Here is a 21,122-nt window from a genome sequence, read left to right as displayed (position 1 = left end):
TGAGTGATCAACATGATCTTAATCGATGAAGAACTATATCCTCTGGGTTGGCAATTTCAGTTCGTTAAGTTCGTGTTGCTTTCAGGGACATAATTATATGCTATTATTTTTTGCCATTAAGAGCAAAAAACGATTTAATAGTCACAATAAAAGTCAATCAACAAAAACTAAAGCTGATATGAGTCATTCAATTTCATACTTACACAAGCACAAACTTTGGCCTAAGGCCCGGTTGCACAAAAGCCGGTTGAATTCTAATCTTGATAAATTCTACGAGAACCAAGGCTTTTTCGAAAAGGAGGCTTCTTCTGTGATTGTTTCTCGTGAAATTAATCACGATTCAAATTTTTTGCAACCGGCACTTGTTTTGTCTCTCGATAAACAGACTTTCAGTCCTGTTGTAAATGAAACAACATGTTTCTCTAGATTGGAATATTAGACAAAGTTTAGAGAATTTGCCAAGTAGGATATTTTTAAATCTTTAAACAGTTTTTCTACATGCTGATTCTTGCTTTTCACATGTTCATTGTTCAACATTTTTTTGAGCTGATAAAATTTTTACGTATTTAAACTGCCCGGTTATAATCATTGCAAAATTCGATATAAGTCTATCGATTTTCCAAGTCGAACAATCAATATTAGTATCGATATGTAACAGCTGTCAAACTCTAACCTCAAAGTATAAAATAAGCATCGTAATGTTATTACTATAAATCGAAGGTACGGTAATACTTATTCATGTTTTTATATTCATTATTAGTAATACCAGTTTTGTATAATTTTATAGTGTTACGGATTGTAAAGATAATTGATCTGATGTACAGTAATGTCTTTTTTTTAAATTTGTATAACGTTTTTATATTTTAATGTTTGTCAATATTTATCAATAGTAGCCTAACCGACCTCTCTTATGTAGGCTAATCCTTTGATTTATTTTTATTATAATCCAATACAGAAACATTTACTTTTCTGAATACAAAGTGACGTTTCAATTATTGATAACTTAGAATGATAATTATTGTAAATACATAATAATTATTCCAATTATCAATAATCAAAACTTTCAGAAAAGTAATTGTTTTTGTATTGGATTATAATAGATTGATTATTCATTGACTGACACAATAGACTTAAAAATAACTAATCTCAATAAATCTTGCGTTGACCTACCTACCAGAATCAACACATATTCCTTAAAAAAAAACATTCACATCTTTGTCGTGACAACAGTGACGACGTAGCTTTAGCTTACCAAAAACTTAATAACAAATAAACTCTTCAATATTGCTAATTATAAAAATATTAAGTCATTTCTTTCTTATTTTACTTCTATACCGGCAAATCGCTCAACAACAGCAATGTAAGCTTATGGGTTTTAAATAATTTGAATGTATACTATTGGTTCAGTGTTCGAGGATGGTGAGTCCCTTGCACTGACCTTGTGTGACTTGAGCAGAGCTTTTGACTGTGTTGACCACCATATCTTATCAAAAAGCTTTGTTATTATGGTGTTGTGGACTCTGCTCTAAAGATCTTGTAGTCATATCTGACTGGTAGAACACAGGTGGTGTCATTGGGAGGAGCTGCTTCCTGTCCAATCCCTGTGAGTTTTGGGGTACCTCAGGATCTAATACTGGGGCCAATCCTGTTTATCATAATGATAAATGACCTGGACGACAATGGCTCAACTCTCCTCTTTGCTGTTGATACATCATTGCTGTCATCTGGTATTGACCTTCAGCGGGTGTTGGAGATGTCAGCAGAGCGTCTGCGGTCGTCAACTTCATGGTTCCAGGTCAATCGCTTCCAACTGAACGAGAGCAAGACACAAAACATCATTTGCAGCTTGTCGCGAAGTCTGCCTCAAGATCAGGAACCTGTGAAGCAGCTGTTGGGCTTTGTATTCGATTCGAAACTCAGCTAGGCAAGCTACATCCAACACGTGACTAGGAGATTGTCCCGAATCTGTTTTCTGTTGCTCAAGCTGAGAGGACAGGTGACAGGGGCATATCTAGTCATGGTGTATCATGCACTTTTCCACTGCCATATCTCCTATAGTCTGCTCATGTGGGGTCATTCAGCCAAGGTTGTAGACATACTTAAGCTGCAAAAACGGGCTGCTAGGATTATAACGGCAAGCGAACATCATGCACATTGCAAGCCCATTTTTGTTAGGCTGGGTATCCTAACAGTAGTCAGCCACTTCCTTCTTCTCTGCCTCATGTATATCAAGAAGAATCAACAAAATCTGTTGACTCGGACTGATGTACATCAATATAACACCAGGCATTGAGTGCTGTTTGACATACCCAGGGTGCGCCTCCAGAGATCGCGGGTATGCTACAGGAGTGCAGCTCTCCGCTACTTCAACAGGCTACCTGCAGGAGTGAAGCAGTTGGATACCAGCAAGTTCGAGAGGGCTGTGACCGGTTTTTTGAGAGCCAGGGCTTATTATGATGTACATGAATTTTTAAACCTGACTCAAATACTATCTGGCTAACTTGCCAGTAAGTTAAAGAGCAAGGCCTTAGATGTTAACTATGTGTGCTTTATCTTGATCGCTTCCATCTTGATAAATTAGTGTTTTGTTGTTTTTGACTTTTATTCTGAAATGACGCCATCGATCCCACAAGTGTGGGTAATGGATGAAGAAGAAGGTATAAAGGTAGACTATAATGTCGTTCTTGCTAATTATATGTGTCTTGAAGCAGACTTTTTTATAGAGAAAGTAATCCTAAACCCGTACGTTATTAAACTGAACGTTAAACTCTAAACTCAGAGTTAAAAACCTAAGGGAACAGTTCACTTACTTCGGAACAATAATTAATTCAAGATTCGTTTATTGTCAGAACATTAACAACAATAATGCAAGACATCGTCAAAAAATATACAATCATAAATTCAACAATATATCACAGGTCATAAAATTACATCACATTATTAAGTTTAGTATTTCAAACTGTAAGGTTAGCCGTCAATTAAAACAAATTTAATATCAATAACTTATATCACAGGTCATAAAAATTACAAATTACTTCACATTATTTATATATTACATTAAGTCATTTATACTGTAAGGACAGCAGTCAATTAAAATATTTTTCACACAAATTTTGAACTGTCTAATCTCAAGCTCTTTCATTTCAAATGGTAACTTATTGTACATTCTTTTTCCAAACTCAACAAAACTATTCAACATAATGTGGTAGTTACACTGAGTAATTCTAAGTGCTGTAGCCTGTCTAGTAAAATGGCTGTGAACATTTCTATTGATTGGAATACTGTTTACATTTTTCTTTGTGTACATTTTTCTTTGTGTACATTTTTCTTTGTGTAAATCAGGCATTCAAAAGCATACAGTGCAGTAATTGTCATGATTCTTAGGTTCTCAAACAATGGTCTAGAATGGGTTCTACTATTCTTATTACAAATTACTCTCTTTTAAATACAAATTACTATCTTTTATTACAAAATACTCTCTTTTACTCTCTAATAGCTCTCTTTTGTAATATAAAAAGTTATTCACATTTGTATCTGTCCCCCATGCAACAATGCCATATGCCAAATGAGACTTAATATATGCATTATAAACAGCAATCAACACATCAAGACTTACAATATGCCTTAATCTGCTAAGCATAAAAATACTTCTAGTTACCTTACTACACAGTAAGCTGACATGTTTCTCCCACTTTAAATTATTTTGTAATGTGATGCCCAGAAACTTCACATGATTAATATCACATCGGCCACTTGAATCAAATTCTAACAACTGTGCTTTGTCTTTGTTGAGGCAAAGAGAGTTTGCAGCTGTCCAGTCTCCGATAGTTGCATTGATAAAATTTAGGATATCCATGTTGTCAAATAATTTCTCACACTTGACTTGTATTGCTAGATCATCAGCAAACATAAACGCCCTGACATCACTACCACTTATTGCTGCTGGCAGGTCATTTGAATAAATAATAAAAAGTATGGGACCAAGTGTGGAGCCCTTGGGAACACCTGATTCAACTTTTAGAAAATTAGAGATATTGATAGCGATAACGTGAACAACAATGATGATTAGTCTATGATCCAGACTATGAGGCTGAAGTGGAATCAGAAGAGTCTGGCATCAACAACGTAACTGAATAAGACAATGAAGATGATAACTAGACAATAACTAGTAGTCCTGTGAACAGTAGACCTCGCGCTCAGTGAGTTACATTAACCTGTTGTTATGTTTTCTCAAAAATTAATAAATAATTTATCAATTAAAAATGTCTAGAAAAAATCCTAAATAAACATAGAGCTTTCTGTCCTATATCGTACCGTGACGTGTCGTCCCGGAATGTGAGTGTGAGCGCTGTTATCAGGTCTGGCTGCAACTGTCTACAACGTTGATGGAAAGATACATTTTCAAGATGTTCGATGTTTTTGAACGGGTAGTATTATAGTCAACTGTCTACTAACGTTAATGGAAAGATACATTTTCAAGATGTTCGATGTTTTTGAACGGGTAGTATTATAGTCCACTAGACAGCTGATTTATGATGACTAATTCTATAGTCTGATTTTTACGGTAATATTGGCGTATAAAAGAGGCTCCTTTTTCCTTTTATATTATCCTTGTAATGCAAAATTTCCAAAAACCTTGTATATACGTCGACGCCCAATTTAAAAAGGAACATACCTGTCAAATTTCATGAGAATCTATTACCGCGTTTCGCCGTAAATGCGCAACATAAAAACATTTGAACATTAAGAGAAATGCCAAACCGTCGACTTGAATCTTAGACCTCACTTCGCTAGGTCAGTAAAAATGTAAAACATAATTTGTCCCATAAATGTGAATTGTTCGTATGAAGGTTCAATATTGCCTGTTGATCTTTTATAAATATTAAGCCAATATTATTATACGTTCGCGTTGAAAATACATGTTTTTTGACACAATATAATAAAAAAAGAGAAACAATATTGAAAAAACTGGAATAGCCTATGATTTTATCTAATCTACATACATTTTGTTAGGGAAAACAATGCATTTTTATCCTGTTGATTGATTTTTCTAGATAAAACGAAATATTAAAAAAAGTCAAATTTTGTGAAATATATTTGCAATGATAACTCCATTCAGGTTTAAAACACTCACAACTAAATTTTTAATTGTTGATTGCATGTTAGATGTGATACATAGAAGAGTTGGAAACAGTAAAAAATATTCCCATGATAAGCTTTGTTTTTAACACAGTTATTTTTTTGAGATCAGCTACTGGACTCCACCTGTCATGATTTGTTCAAAAAATGTTTCATGTCCGTTTGAAGGTTGAAATGTTCGAGTTGAGACTTTTTAGGTCTGAAAGGAACTGATTGATTCTGTCTTCAAATTGACCTTTAATACCTTCTGCTTCATCTACGACACGGGCTCAATGGTATCATGGATTTCAAGTAAGATATTTCTTGATATCGATGTATGGCGTCATGAAATCCAATTTCAATACACATGATTTCGTAAAAAATATTGTGCATAATTCATATTTTAATGAATACTTTTTCTATTGTCTGTTGTGTTGCAGACACACCGTTGAAAGATAAATGTATGCTACTCTCTAACCGGTCCAACTGGTTATAGAAAATTTATTAGAATAAAATGTAAAATTTCCACCATACGGATTATGAACGAAGAACTTATAGAGGTTTTACAATTTGTTGGCTGCTTTATATATAAGCTTGCACAAACCTTCAGTCTGGAGTCGCCAAAAAATGTATGGAAATTAAACTGTATAGAAATAACTTGAGTTTCTAGATTTTATGCGCAAAAAACGGTGAGATAACCAGTAATTTAGAAAGGGTTGTTCAGATTTTTGTAATTTCATAACTGTATTTTATTCTTTTCAGATACAGGAAATCAGTAAACACCTACATAGAAGCGATAAGAACAGCAGTGAGTGATAGCGCTAAACTAATGCAAAATTGACACATCCTTCCCAGAAAGGTTAACAACTGCATTGAATCTCATTAGCATTCGTTATCGTGTTGAAGTGAAAAGGTTATCTGGAGTTTAGGCCTATCAAATGTAAGTTTATTCATGCAATTATTTTTAGAATTAATCAGGATTATATTTGCAATGCTAGAATAGTTTGTTGCCTAATGAATTGCTAAATCAAAAATAACGACACACTTATTTACCGGTATCCATCTTAATGCTGAAAAAAGTTGTGTTCAAATTACCGTGATGCGGTTAAATATGTTCATTGTTATAATTTTATGTGATTTGTACAATAATCTAAATTTGGCACAGAGTAGTGAAATGGGTTCAGCCTAAGAAGAAAAGGACTGGCACTGTTACGAAAAACATGAGAGGGAAAGTGTAATAGATGTGGGCATTGGGCAAATCGCAGAAGAAACCATGAATCTTCACTTGATTCATACATAGGGTCTAATAAGATAATAGTAATACATGTAAGTTGTAGCTTACAGAGGATAAAATTTTCTTTTCCCTATTCTTTTTTCTTTGCTATTTTGTTTCCCTCTTCTGTTATTATAGCATTCCTATAGTTTAACTTGAAACATATACTATGTAGGCTACTACAGTGAACAGCAACACAAAAATTTATATTTATAAACTGTTAGCCTCTCATATTCATAATTTTATCGTTATGTGCTATGCACTCTTTTTTCAAGTGATATTATTCAATTCTTATTTATCCATCAATGTCTGCCATTTTCACTTTCATCAACAAATAATATCCATTTTTAATCAATTTTCACCTGGGAATCCTTGCTTTCATAGATTAATCGCAACCGAATCATCACAATACAAAACTTAAACTTCTTGTATCATTTAGAAAATACTACAATTCATCTATAGGCTGCTATTTTGAAGTAAGATTCACTTGAAATTGAAATGGGAAGCGTTGGTGCTGTTTAGTAAAGCTGACAGTTAAATGTAAATCTCAGCTACTCGGCCAAATCAGGCACTAAGTATTCAATTTGTGTTTTAGTTTTGTTTACTATTTCTTAATATTGCTTTATTCTGTGTCTTTAATTGCAAAATGGTAGTTTTCACACTCACCGATTGTCGGCCGAAATTTAATGGATAACACTCAGATCTGTCTTCCGATTGGCTGAGAATAAGCCAATCAGAGGACATTTCTGAGTGTCCTCAAAAGTTTATTGAATAAATTGCCTATATTAAGGCTGTGCAACAGGTTAAGAAAAAAATTCTACTGGTCATATTTCTTAAAAGTTTTCCGATTTGTATACTTTCAAGCTATCAAAATAGAAACGTTTTCTCAGGGAATTTTTCTCCGATCATTACTTTTTGAGATATCAGCGTCTAAAGTTTAAATTTTTGGGACAGATCATTTCCAATTCAGTAAGACATAAATTCATGGAATTTCGAGAATAAATTCTTCTTGGTATTGTTGATTGAATAAAATAAAAATTTCCTGAAAATATCAATTTTTGAGAAAACTATACTACCGTCGAGCGGGGTGACTTTGTCTACCCCGGGGTGTCTTGTCCCACCTTGTGGAAAAAAAATTGCAGAATACTATAAAAATATTGCAAGAGATTTGTTTGAACTTGAGTATTGATTGCAAGCTGTTTAAAATCTCAACTCCCCAAAATTGGGACAAAGTCACCCCGGTTTACCTGTATTTACAATAAATTTATATTGAGATATTTTTGGACATTTTTTGTAATTGGAATAACTTTCTCAAAAATTGATATTTTCAGGATATTTCTGTTTTATTCAATCAACAATAATCATGAAGAGTATTATCATCAAAATGTAATAAATTCATCTCCTACCGTATCGGAAATGATCTGTCCCAAAAATTTAAATTATAGATGCTCATATCTCAAAAAGTATTGTTCGGAAAACTTTGGTTTTCCTGAGAAAACGTTTTTAGTTTGATAGTATAACTGAAAAACTTGATTTAACTGAAAAACTTTGATAACTATCACTAGTATAAAGTTCTTTTTGGCCTGTTGCACAGCCTTAAGGGCGGAGTTAGAACTCCATGTCTTCACTGCCACACAACCCTAAGTTGAGATTTCTCACTCGCCGCCATATTCTTTTAATTCTTTTTATTAATTCAATGGTACACAATTGTTTTTTTTAATAATTCGGTGGAGGATCAACAGGCACAGCCCTAAACTGTACCTCTCCCGATTTTTTATTCATAAAAATAGTACAGAGAATAGGTTATGTTTTCTCCACTTTATTGTCTAATTTTCTGACTAAACACTTGAAACAAGAAATTTTGAATATAAAAAGATTGAAATCAGAATTAATATCGTCCCTATTCCGGCCCGGTTGCAGTGGATCATGATTCCAGTGAATAATGAAGTGAATGTTTCAGATGACTCGTGAAGACAACTGGTTAATGGTTGACGACATACCTACTAGATTACTATCATGGGGCGAGCGACCCGGAGTGAAAAGCCAGAATTCTGGCAGCAAGAGTGTCATTCTGTTGCTCACCGGCAATCCAGGCATGATTGGCTTCTATGAAACGTTTCTGGCTGAAATACACAATCAACTAGCCATACCAGTGTGGGCGATTTGTCATGCCGGTGGGTACCATTTCACATTTTAATATTATTCAGTTTAACTATAGTAGTAGTAAGTATCTTCTATTAATTAGTATTTGATAAGTAAGTATAGAAAGTATTTTTAATAAGTATTTCCTCTAGTATTAGTTTCCGTAGTAGCGTGGTAGTTGGTAGTATTTTCCTAATAACATGAAATAAATCAAGGTAGATTCATTGATAATTCGTAAATAAATTGTAGAGAAACTACCTTCTTGATTAATGAACTTTATATCAAATGGAAAGTACAAATTCTCCCAAGAGACCACGTAATACCTTCGATTAAACTGCTACAACTAAAGATTTCAGGTTTAAAAATTTCGCCACATAATCTTCTATTGCAAATTTTACTTTGTTAAGCCAGCAAGTAATTAAAATTGGTTTGCTATCCTTGTCTGTCATTAGAAAAGTTAGATAGCTGTATCCTTTTCCAACTCCGCACTTGTGCGAAATCGTTTGTGAGCAAAGGAGAAATATAATGAACTACCATAATTGTATAATTCATGATCTCAATCACTAAAATGCATTATTAAATCATGAAACGATGTATTTCCTTAGTGAATATAATATATTTGATTTGATTTATAATTTTTTATTATTAACAAGAATCAACAATTTATATCAAATGAGATAATCCTGGATTACTTGGAACACAGCTATCTCTATTTATATAAAATGCAATCTCTATTTAATTCAATCTTTATTATTTATTTATTCACGCTAAAAATGACAATGATGTAATAATATTGTTAGATAGAATAATAAGGCATTCCTTGTGCTATTTTTCTCCCAAATTTAGGTAATGACAGAGTCCAAAATAAGGTTAGTCTTTCACGCACAATTTCTTAACAATTTTAGTCCAAAATAAACATGCAAACTATAAATTTTGAATTTGGTTGGATTTAACAGAATAAAGTATTTATCTAGTAAAGAAGGCAGAGGAAAAATATACTTGACAACCATGAATAACTTAGTTCTATTATTTCCATTGACTCTATAACGTGAATCTCACTGGAGATTACACAACGATGAAATTTAACCTATTATTCTTTAATGTCACGTTTGTTTAATGTTTTTTTTCAATCAATATTTATTATTAATTGTCTAATTTACAGGACACGAAATTCCCTCGAAAGAAGAACAAAGCCGGTTTGGCGTGGCAACTGTGAATGCAATCGATAAAGTTTACGACGTAGCAGAGCAGGTCTCTCACAAGGTCGTCTTCATAGAAAAGTTCATTCCAGAAGACAAAAATATCTACATAATTGCGCACTCATTCGGAGCCAAAGTCACCGTCGAACTTCTCAAGATTCCCGAACTCAGGAAGCGAATCTCCAAGTGCTTCCTGGTGTTCCCCACTCTCCAACATATGAAAGAAACGCCCAGCGGCAAGTTTTTGCATCCCATGTTCACTGTTTACTTGTGCAGCACGATTGTTTTTCTGTCTTGGGTGAGTTGGATTCATGAGTAATAGCTCTCTTGATTCATAATTTTTCATACATAAATAAAAAGCCAAGTCACTCTCGTGTGGTTGGAACGTTAAGTTGTCGGTCCTGGCTGATATATAACAATCTTGAGGCCTATTGACGGTTTACATTATAAATTCAGGCGAGGTGGAACTTCCGTCAGGGGCTCCCCACCAATAAAAGCCATAAGAATATTATGATACATGATTTCTATTGTTCTATTCATAAATAATTCAGTTAGTATGCAATCACTCAGATGAGGCATAGAATAAGCAAACGCAAGAAGAGAGTTTATCGCCATGTTAAAGAAAAAGCCAGAATTTTAAACCGTTTGTAGCGCCTTGGAAGATGAATTTGCTTAAATTGCAAGGCATTTAGTGCTCCTAGCTTGAGCCTCAACTTACTGTTGAAGCCGGCACAACCTTGTCTAACCCGTGAGGAATCTAATTGCTTTCTCTAATATTTTAAAAATAATGTTTTTTTCGCTAATCGACAGAAATCTGATTAGCTCATGATTTTTTATTTATAGTCACTACTATAGCTCAAGAGCTGACTTATCTTCCAAAAATGGGTGTGTATAGATCCAAAATACTTGGCCCAAAAAACAAAGATCAAATAATTTTTACACAAAATGATTTGTGAGTGACACGATGCGACCATGACACCCACATTGTCCTCCGATTGGCTGATTGGGTTGATGTGGACTGTAGAGACAATCGGAAGACATTGTGGGTGTCATGGTCGTATCGTGTCGGTGAGAAATCGGTGTGAAAACTGCTATACTTTCATAGCCTAGCCCAAATCACCAAAGATAAAATAAGAGGGATTTCCTTCATGCTTTCATGTAGGCCTACAGTATTGTAAACATCAAATTTGAAGGTAAACTGATAAAAACTTGAAAGTTGATGATTGATTCATTTCATTCATTCTATTTATTTATTTCATTTCAGATCTTCACACTATTTCCGGTATCGATACGCATCTGGCTGTTGAAGATGGTTTTTATTATGAAAGGACACAGCTCAGTTGAGAAGACTTTTATAGATGCTACTCTCCGACTGATACAACCGCTCTGCTTACGAAACGTCTTTGCATTGGCTTACGATGAAATGCTTAAAATTGTTGATCTCGATAAGGAGGTTAGTTCGGTTTCAACATACTCGTATAGTTTGTATGTATAGCATTGTATTTTTTATAAATGACAGCAGAATGCATTTTTTGAAGATATGAGCTTAGCAAGCTAAGCTCACATTGTGTGGCACACGGTGAGACCCTACACCCAGTCATGTAGGGGGCGTTTGACTTATTAAAATCGAACATCGGGGCACCGAGCTTCGCTCCGAAGTACAAAAGCATAGAAACATAAAAAGCATAGTTTATATTTATTTATACACAGAACACAATTCTTTTTCGAGCCGTTTTCGAGATCCGTTGGACATACACAAATACATAAATAAATATCCAAATAAATACATACATACAGAAATTGTTTGCTTAATAAAATAGTTCAAATTGTTCAATATCTTCTGAACAATTTTTAATCTAATTCATTAAGAGAAAATATTTAATGAAGAAACATGATCTGGAACAAACAATAAAGCTGGATGAACTGTTTTGAATCAACAAATCTGATTCAAAACATTGTGCGAATCCAGCATTTAGACTGATCTTGGAGCAATGATGTAGCATTGGAGTCAATTCTTAATTAAAATTTCACCTATAGACAACTAACAGCCGGTTGTGAGAGGTGAAGGGGTTGGCGGGAAATTTATTTGCAACATACCGGTACAAGGTCGCATCTACAGTTCTCCACGTATTGACTTCGTACCGGTCTCGTTAGGCAGTGGAAGACTGGAATAATCAGGCTACAAGTCTATGTGCCGGTTGCACAACAGCCGGTTAAATTTTAACCGCGATTAATTCCACTTGAACCAATCAGAGAAGCCGTCTTTTCAAAAACGCCTCTCTGATTGGCTCTCGTGAAATTAATCACGGTTAAAATTTAACCGGCTGTTGTGCAACCGGGCCTAAGAAACCATACTCTATAAATAAATTCAATGTACCTTCTGAGGCTGTAAAAGCCTCAGTACTTTATAAACCCGCCGTAACCATTCCATACAAAAAAGAAAAACGAAATAAGTTTTATCATGTAACTGAAGGAAAGATTGACTTAAAAACTTGGACCTGCTTTCCATTCTATTCTTCAATAGACGTTTGTATATCAACTGGAATCCCATTCTGGCGAAAACTGGAGCTTGCCGGTTCACAGTCTTCGCTTAGTGGCAAGAAAAAAAAAAGAATCAAAATAAAAATTTTGAATGGTGTATTTATTTTTCACTTGTTACAGGTAATAGCAGAATGCAAAGATAAGTTGAAAGTGTACTTTGGAGCGGAGGATGGTTGGGCTCCGCTAACTTATCAGGAAAGACTGAAAGAAGCGGTGCCTGGCATCGACTCGTCAACTCTTGATCGCCGTTTTCGACATGACTTTGTGCTGGATACATCTGAAGGAGTGGCTCAGATAATCGTCGATCAGCTCAAGAAAATTGTCACTTGAGGATTGCTACAATTTATTTGATTACTACGTGATAGCTTTTGCCTTAATAGAATCTCCATTGAATGTTATCTGTGGATTTCTGCGATCTTGAGAGAATAAAGCTGTATTCCCACATATCAGAAATCGGAGTCCGTGTCCGGTTCAGTGAAAATATAATTCCTATAAGTTATAATGGGCCTATTCCCACTCAGCCCGACCGAGTGAGTATGAATAGTTCCATTTGAACTAACAGGAAGAATAATTTAATTGAACCGGACACTAATGTGTGAGAATATCAGTTTAAGGCTCAGTTGGAAGTTAAACCAATTGAACCGCTATATAATGACATCATTCCATGAACATCAGAGTCCTTCATCAATTGAATGCACAGGCGGCTCTGTCAGATGTGATCATTTTAAGGCTGTTAAATTTGATTAGATTTTCGTTCTACTTGCCATAAGAATTATTGTAATTTTTGAAAATAATTGAAAAATCGAATAATTTGAATGTACTATGTGATCACAGTTGGAGCCTTATTGTTAAGAAGATTTTCAAGACTTGGTTTCCAGAAATCTGTCGTTTTGTTACATTAGCCAGTCAATTCAACGCAATATCTAATTTTTATGCCAGTCAATTCAACACAATATTTATTTTTTATAAGGAAAAAATAATTGAAAATATTGTATCAAGTTAGACAGATGCAATTAATCACTTTCACTCCAGGAAAAATAATAGTAAAGTACATAAATAATACGAGTAGGCCTACTTAATCATCCATAAAGAAAAATAATGATTTAAAATAAAAAATAAATGATGGATAATAATAATAATAATAATCAAAAAAGGTTGAAGATTATTCAATATTGTTTATTTGAACATTGATATCATTTATTTCATTTGAATTGACATTTTTAATAGAAATTCAAATTGTTATAAAAAGGACCATAAAATTATATTGTTGATATGGACCATAATATTGTTTTGAGCATCCTTCAATTTAATAGTAACTTTTTATTCTTCTATCATAACTCACTATTATAGTTCTCTGACAAAAAAGCCAATAGAATAATGATTTTAACAAACAGTTGTTTTTTTGTAAAATTATCATTCAATGAAAGAAAGGTCATTCCTGGAAACTATTTTTTTTAATCTAGTAGGCAACTCTGTGATAGTGGATTTGTTATTGCTCAAAGTTTATGAAAACTCTCATTTTTCATACTTAACAAATATTCACAATTTGATTTGAATACTAGTTCTAGTAAAAATAAATTGTTGGTTACTTTGTTTATTGAATGTTTTGTTTATTTTATATTACATACTTCTATTGTAGAATTGTGTTATCTTGAATTGTTTAATCAATAAGTTTTATTAGGGAGTATTTTATTCAATTTCTTGGCGCTCTTCAATATTAATTTATTTTGCTTGCATTCGATAATTTTTAAAAATTCCTGACTTGAAGGTAAACTAATTCTATAGTGAGATTAATTTTAAACTATCTGAATTCCTTCTAAATAGAATCAATGCTTCCCATTAAAGAAATCCTGATAGTTCAAGTGAATCTATAGTAAAAATAAATACATGTATGTTTATCTTGGTTATGTTTTTGTCTTGGTACATGCTTTATAAGATATTATATTTTGTAGCTCAAATTGAGTCGTGTCTGTTTGTAAGATTATCTAGTATTAAGTACAGTGCAATATACTGGTTGTGAAGATGAGCGATAAATGAAGATTGACAACAACTATAGTGTGGTCCACGTTATAATGGCAGTGAATGAAGATAGAAGAATAGCGATGCCGATTCTCTGCATTAACTAATTATATTTCTACACTGTCAAAAACATAAATGTCATTGTTGTGGACCTAGAAAAGGATAGTACCATCGTCTTTGTCGAATGATAGACAAGTATAGCAAAACCAAAGTTGATCAAATACTGTCATTATAACGTGGACCTCACTACAGTCTATACTACAGTGTTTTACTGATAAAAGTGATAACCTATGTTAATGATTACTGATTTTACTGAATGATTATGTTAATGATTACTAGATTTTACTGAAAAACATTATCTAGAAATAGATGTAATTTCTCAATTTTTTGTTATTAGAAACTCATTAGCTTTATATAGGGAAAATTTTAATTATGTATGTGCCTTATTTGAGATGATATTAAGAATAATCCGCAATAGTTAGAAAATGTCTTCATTACAATTTGGAATTTTAGGTTCCACCAAAAGCAAGTAAATAAGTTTGTTATTATTGTATGCAAAATAAGCTGGAGCTTAGTGGAACATGATTATCCACTAACTAAAACTTGAAAAAATTGAACAGTTTTTCAATGTTTGTCATAATTGAAACCTATTTATAAGATCTTTAATTGCAAAGTACGCTTACCAATCAGAATGATTCCTGTCTTCGCTATGAGCAGTTGAGCGCACATAGGTGGACGGGATTTTTAACATCGGAAGCGCCTGAGGGGGATTTTTTGATTCGTCAATTAAGTAACAGTTTTGCACGGAAAGGATAAGAATTCTGCATTAAAAACGCCAAATTGAACATCTTTTATTGTTCCTTTCTTCAACTGTAAAAAATAAACGTATTGAATGTGGAGGGCTGAATACTATACTGTATTGACTATGGCTTTAAGCATTTGCTGATCTGCACTCTGTCGGATAATCGTCGCAATTTAATTATTCAATTAGGCCACAAATTAACACGTGATTTATTGGGGCTAAATATGTAAAAGCCCATTTATAATTATTGAGTATAAATTTTATTGTGTCCAATGATTGCGGAATTAACTTTGGTGTAATAAATTTTAATAACATCATTTTAATGTGAACTGTTATAACTTGAAATCTCAACCAAACAAAGAAATATATACACGGTTTTATTTATATAATGCTCCCAGAGTTTCCAATCTACTGCCTAATGAAATTAAAACAATACCTTTTCACCGATTCAAAAATGATCGTAAGGAGTGAATACTAAAAAAAATTAACGATATAAAGGAAAATTTTTTAAGACTGGAATATTACCATGTGGGGAAAGTATTTCTGTTAAAACAATAAATATCGGGGACCGAGCTTCGCTCTGGAGTACAAAAGCATAAAAAAATTATTTCGAAAGAAGAAATTATAACATTCATACAGAAATGTTCTATCTAATCACAGTAAATTGAGATTAATTCCCAGAAGAATGCAAAAATTTCCCTCACAAAGGCCCGGTTGCACAAAAGCCGGTTAAATTTTAATCCTGATTAATTTCACGTGAACCAAATCAGAGAAGACCATTTCAAAAAGATGGATCTGCTGGAATTAATGAGGATTGAAAATAACCCGGCTTTTTTGCAACCGGCACTAAGTACCTGATTGAATGATTACAAAAGTTCAACAGCTGAGTCATAATTTTGACACAGTCCCACACATATGAACTCGCTCACTCAGACGACGAAATAATTATTATCAGCTGTTTTTCCAAGGATGAATAATAATTCTCCTTTTAATGTCCTTCAGCGAGTTTTCCCAGGGATGAGACCTAGTGCAATCGAATTTTTATATTATAAACCTACTATGTTCTGAATTTCGTGAGAATCGTTAGAACCGTTTTCAAGATCCGGTAAAATACAAACATATAAACAGAAATTGCTCGTTTAATAGTATAGGATGTATCTCGGAAAAACGAGACGTACACGGTACCACCTGACCTTTGCTATTCAACAATTGGCTACATGACTGATATCCCATAATCACAGTTTTTCGGTTACATTACTAAATAGGTTTTAAATCATTGTATTTTCTTGACCAATATTTATTTTCAATCCCGGCGATGCAAGTCTGGAATAATTTAAAGTGATGAATAGCAGAGTGCAATTAATATCAAGACTGCACGGCTGCAGCACAACATATTATCATCTAGGCTATATTATTTTTGCAATTTTGTCTTATTTGTGCTTGGTAGTTTTTAATATTATTACTAGCCTACTTATGTTTGCCATTTATGTATTTATTTGTAACATCGTTATTTTTATCTTCTTTATTTATCCTCACGGATCATCTCGGGGCCCATTATATTTGTTTTGATATTACTTGTATTGTTTTATTGAATATGTAAAGTGTGTTTTTTATCCAATAAATATGGATTGAATTTAAATTTAAGATTTATTCAATCCATTTGACAGTTACATTTCATCCAGTTACATTCAATCCATTTGACAGTTACATTTCAGGTGGTTGAGTCATGTGAAGAGGATGACTGGGAGGAAAAGATCAACAGGGAGACCCAGAAACAGATGGCTGGATGAGGTGATGAATGATGATAGGAGTTCAGGAGTGAGGGGATGGAGAGGCATAGTCAACGATATGCATGGAGGTTGATAGTTGCGGAGGCCAAGGCTCAACATGGGCTGTAACGCCATACACACATGAAGAAGACTTAAAAATAAGCTCAAACTCATTCAAGTTTTAAGTATTTAGAAGAAAAGTTTGTTGAGCTTCACCAAGATTTTTCCCCGCGAGCCGCCGCTGCATACGTGTAAGCAATAATACTACTTGTGATGCAGTTGCTATGATGTTAGTATTATTAGTGTATGGGGGATTTTGAATTTTGCTTCTGAATTATTCACCCATGCGGAGTAAACAATAAAGTTCTATGGATTCTGAACTAAATTAAAACGAAAGAGAAACCTTTTGATGTATTAACAAGGCTTTATCAAACATTAATGACAACTTAAATAAAACATGCAATTGATTTTCCTAGTAACTAGAGTATATGATTATAGATCATATGATCAATATCATCACATTCACTCCACCTAGGAGAATGAATGTTCATAGTCCTTTAAATAAGTTGGAAGCCTTTTTGTCCTTGTGCTTCTTCGATTGCCGTTAGCTTCACTAACGTCAGGCTCTTGAACTGAATGCGGACCTTCCGTTCCTTGGATGTTTGGGGATACAATTCCGGAATACCCTTCTGACTTTGATTCCGACTCTGGCTCTTGAACTCTGAGAGGATTTGGGAATGATGGTGGTTCTTCTACTTCTTCCGAGCTGGCTATGGGCACAGTGGGAGCTAGATCCCTCGTAGACACTGTCTTTTCTCTCCCATCTGGAAATTGTACGTGAGCATATTCACCATTTCCTTGAAAAGCCGGGTAACCTCTTCAACAAGCGAGTCATACTTCGACGTTCTCACGTGCTTTCTGAGTAATACGGGTCCTGGTGAGATGAGCCAAGATGGAGTTGATCCGCCATTTCCTGTTCGTCTAGGAAACCGGAATATTCTTTCGTGTGGAGTTTCATTGGTGGATGTACATAGTAGGGACCTGATCGCATGGAGTGCTTCTTGTAGGCAGTCCTCCCAGTGTGTGATTGCGAGTTTTCTAGATTTTAGAGTCTGTTGAACTGTTTTCCATATTATCCCGTTGTATCTTTCAGCTTGCCCATTCCCTCTTGGATTATAGGGTGTTGTTCTGCTGCAAGCAATCCCATTCATTGTTAAGTAGCTCTTGAGTTCCTGAGACATGAAAGACTATTTGTTACGTTAGCGCACATTCGGGATAAAGCATCTGCTGTTACATTCTCTTTTCCAGGGCGGTAGGTGATGTCATATGTGAAACAGGAGAGTTCTAAGCGCCAGCGACGGATTTTTTCATTTTTAATTTTACTCTGATGATGTTTGAAAAATATGAAAGCGACTGATCTTTGATCTGTGATAAGTTGGAAGTGTCGCATTAGAAGAAAGTGGCGCCATTTACGGACGGCTTCAACTATGGCACAAGCTTCTTTTTCTATTGCTGGATGATGCCGTTCTATTGCTGATAGGGTGCGGGAGAAGAAAGCAACAGGTTTGCCCAATTGTGATAGAGTAGCAGCAATAGCAACAAATTTTGATGCATCGGTTTCTACAACAAAGGGAGCTTCTGGATCAATGGAAACTACCATTGAATCGAGTATAGATTTTTTCGTAGCTCCAAACAATAAAATGGTAGTTTGATTCAGTGGGAATGTAGTTTGAATTAGAGGCTGTATCTTGTCAGAGAAATTAGGAATAAATTTTGAATAGTGAGAGAACATATCAAGTACTCTTTTCATTGAAGCTGCATTCGTCGGCGGGGGGAAGGATTTCAGTGATTCTAGTCTGTTAGGATCTGGGCGGATAGTCTTGTCCTTGATAATATAGCCAAGGAGATTAATTTCTGATTTCGCAAAAGAGCTTTTTTCCATATTTATTGTCAATTTGTATTTGTGCACAGCATTCATAAAGTTTTTCAAGTTTCTATCATGCTCTTCTGTTGTATTTCCACAAATAGTAACGTCATCGAGATAGGCAAACGTACTTGAGAGATTCTCCTTTTAAATGATATCATCAATCACTCGTTGGAAGGCAGCAACCCCGTTTGTCACTCCAAAAGGTACGTTGAAACTGATAGAGATGGCCAGCTGCTTCAAAAGCCGTATATAATTTGTCACAATTCCTGATTGGTATCTGGTGATAAGCACTTCGAAGATCAATAGTACTAAATACAGAATATCTAGCAACCTTATCAACTACTTCTTCTATATTCGGTAGGGGGTATGCGTCCAGTGGAGTAAATCTGTTAATCGTCTGAGAGTAATCTATCACCATACGCTTTTTATGATTGTCATTGGAAGTTACAAGCACTTGAGCTCTCCATGGGGAGTCACTTGGCTCTATGATACCTTCTTTTAATAGTTTATCCACCTCTTGAGTAATGAATTCCATGTCGGTTTGATTGTAACGTCTTGATTTTACAGCAATGGGTTTGGTGTTTGGAGTAATGTGCTGAAACAGCGAAGCAGGTTTGACTTGAGCAGCGGCAAGACCACATACTTTTAGTGGGTCTTTTGTTCCATCAAAAGACATATACAGACCTGAATGATTAGACAATAGATCATGACCGAGTAATACATCACAACAGAGATCTTTGAGAACAAGGAGAATTACATTTTTGTGCTTGTGGCCAAGAATTGAGAGGTTAACTGAGCATTGTCCAACAACTGATGATCGGAGAGAGGTAGTAGCCATACAAATTTGTTCATTAGAGGGGTAAATTTTTAATTTCAGATCTTTTGCAAGTTGTTTATTAACAAAACTACTGGAACTGCCAGTGTCAATTAGCGCAGCTACTCTAAAATCATTCAACAAAGCCGGTACAGTAGCTTTGAGTCCTGGACGAGGTGATGAATTACAGATTTCTGCTGCTGATACTAGTTTATCACTCTTGTGGGTCTGATTTGATCTGCACATTTTTGCATAAGGCCCTTTTATTCCACATTTCCTACAGAATATATTGCGAGCAGGGCATTCATTTCTGAAGTGTGAGTTGAAGCCACAGTATAATCACATAATTTGAGTTTTTTTCTTGATTGAGTAGCTTGTGCAATAATAGGCTTAGCCGGAGTTAGAGATTCAACTGAGGATTTGACTACAGGCTGTGCGGCGTTGAGTAACAATGAGGACGAGTTGAAACTAAGTGAGTCACGTTATGCTGATTCTAAAGTTCTAGCGTGGTCTACTATTTCATGGAAATCTAAAGACTTTGTTTCCAAGAGACGTTGTCGAATGTCTGGAGACAGCAAACCACTTATAAAGGCATCTCTCACACAATCATCATGATTCTGTTCTGCTGTTACTGCCTTGAATTTACATTTTTTTCCTAAAAGCATCAGTTCTTCAATAAATTGATCAATAGATTGGCCTGGTTGTTGTTTTTTAGTTTGAAGTTCATGACGTGCAAATATTTCATTAACTGGCCTAGTATACAATTTTTGTAATGAACTAAGAGCATCGGTATATAGGCCTACGTACCACAGTGACTTATTCGTTCGAATACTGCTGGAGATATAAAATTGACTAGTATTTTGAGTTTTTCTGCATCCGTCGTTTGTATTGTTGAAATGAGATTCATAAACTTTTTGTGCCAATGTTCCCAATCCGTTTGAGCTGTGGCCGAGTTTGCGTCCAAATCCAAAACTTTAGGCTTCAAGAGGTGATCCATTTGAGTTTTAAACGATTAATGTTTGATAAATTGAACTAAATTAAAACGAAAGAAAAACCTTTTGATGTATTAACAAGGCTTTATCAAACATTAATGACAACTTAAATAAAACATGCAATTGATTTTCCTAGTAACTAGAGCATATGATTATAGATCATATTTATGATCAATATCATCACAGATTCACATAGATCTACAGCGTTGGTAAAAATTATGGAAACAGCTCAATATTTCTTTTTCAAAGATACCGGTATTGGATTTAACTTCATTTTTTCAATAAGAAGGTTGTCATTTGATACATAATTTAAAAACAGAATGCCAAGAGAAAATAAATGGTGAACATTGATATCTCAATAAACCGTTATTAATCATAATTATGAAAATGTAGTAAATGAATACCTATATTAAAAATATGACATCAAATTAGATAATTTTTTAGCCTTTATGGAACAATATCTACCAGTGGACAGATAGATTTTTTTACACAAATGATACAAAACTGAGTGTAGAGTTTTTTGAAG

The 21,122-nt window shown here is 34.3% G+C and overlaps 1 protein-coding gene across 2 annotated transcripts; it reads left to right on the top strand.

Annotated features, from left to right (window-relative positions):
• The first annotated feature begins 649 nt into the window (after window positions 1-649).
• LOC111053600 (lipid droplet-associated hydrolase) lies at window positions 650-16,733 on the top strand. Of its 2 annotated transcripts, XM_022340519.2 has the most exons (6): window positions 650-720; window positions 5,881-6,058; window positions 8,352-8,565; window positions 9,696-10,030; window positions 10,997-11,185; window positions 12,394-16,733. In XM_022340519.2, the coding sequence occupies exons 3-6, from the start codon at window positions 8,352-8,354 to the stop codon at window positions 12,601-12,603; spliced, it is 948 nt and encodes a 315-aa protein (XP_022196211.2). In that variant the 5' UTR covers window positions 650-720; window positions 5,881-6,058; the 3' UTR covers window positions 12,604-16,733. The 2 variants fall into 2 exon arrangements, with proteins under 2 accessions (XP_022196211.2, XP_039290800.1); XM_039434866.1 differs by lacking the exons at window positions 650-720; window positions 5,881-6,058 and adding an exon at window positions 6,159-6,444.
• Window positions 16,734-21,122: the final 4,389 nt, after the last annotated feature.

This window comes from Nilaparvata lugens, chromosome 8 (genome assembly GCF_014356525.2).
Source record: "Nilaparvata lugens isolate BPH chromosome 8, ASM1435652v1, whole genome shotgun sequence".
NCBI lineage: Eukaryota > Metazoa > Arthropoda > Insecta > Hemiptera > Delphacidae > Nilaparvata > Nilaparvata lugens.
The sequence above is the reverse complement of the archived record's forward strand: the minus strand, read 5'-3'. Positions and strand labels throughout refer to the sequence as shown.

Excerpts from the sequence above, each read along its gene's own strand:
- LOC111053600 (XM_022340519.2), top strand. The coding sequence starts at position 8,352 with ATGACTCGTGAAGACAACTGGTTAATGGTTGACGACATACCTACTAGA. Across the intron at positions 8,566-9,695 it reads GTGGGCGATTTGTCATGCCG|GACACGAAATTCCCTCGAAA; the intron begins GTGGGTACCATT and ends TCTAATTTACAG. Across the intron at positions 11,186-12,393 it reads TTGTTGATCTCGATAAGGAG|GTAATAGCAGAATGCAAAGA; the intron begins GTTAGTTCGGTT and ends CACTTGTTACAG.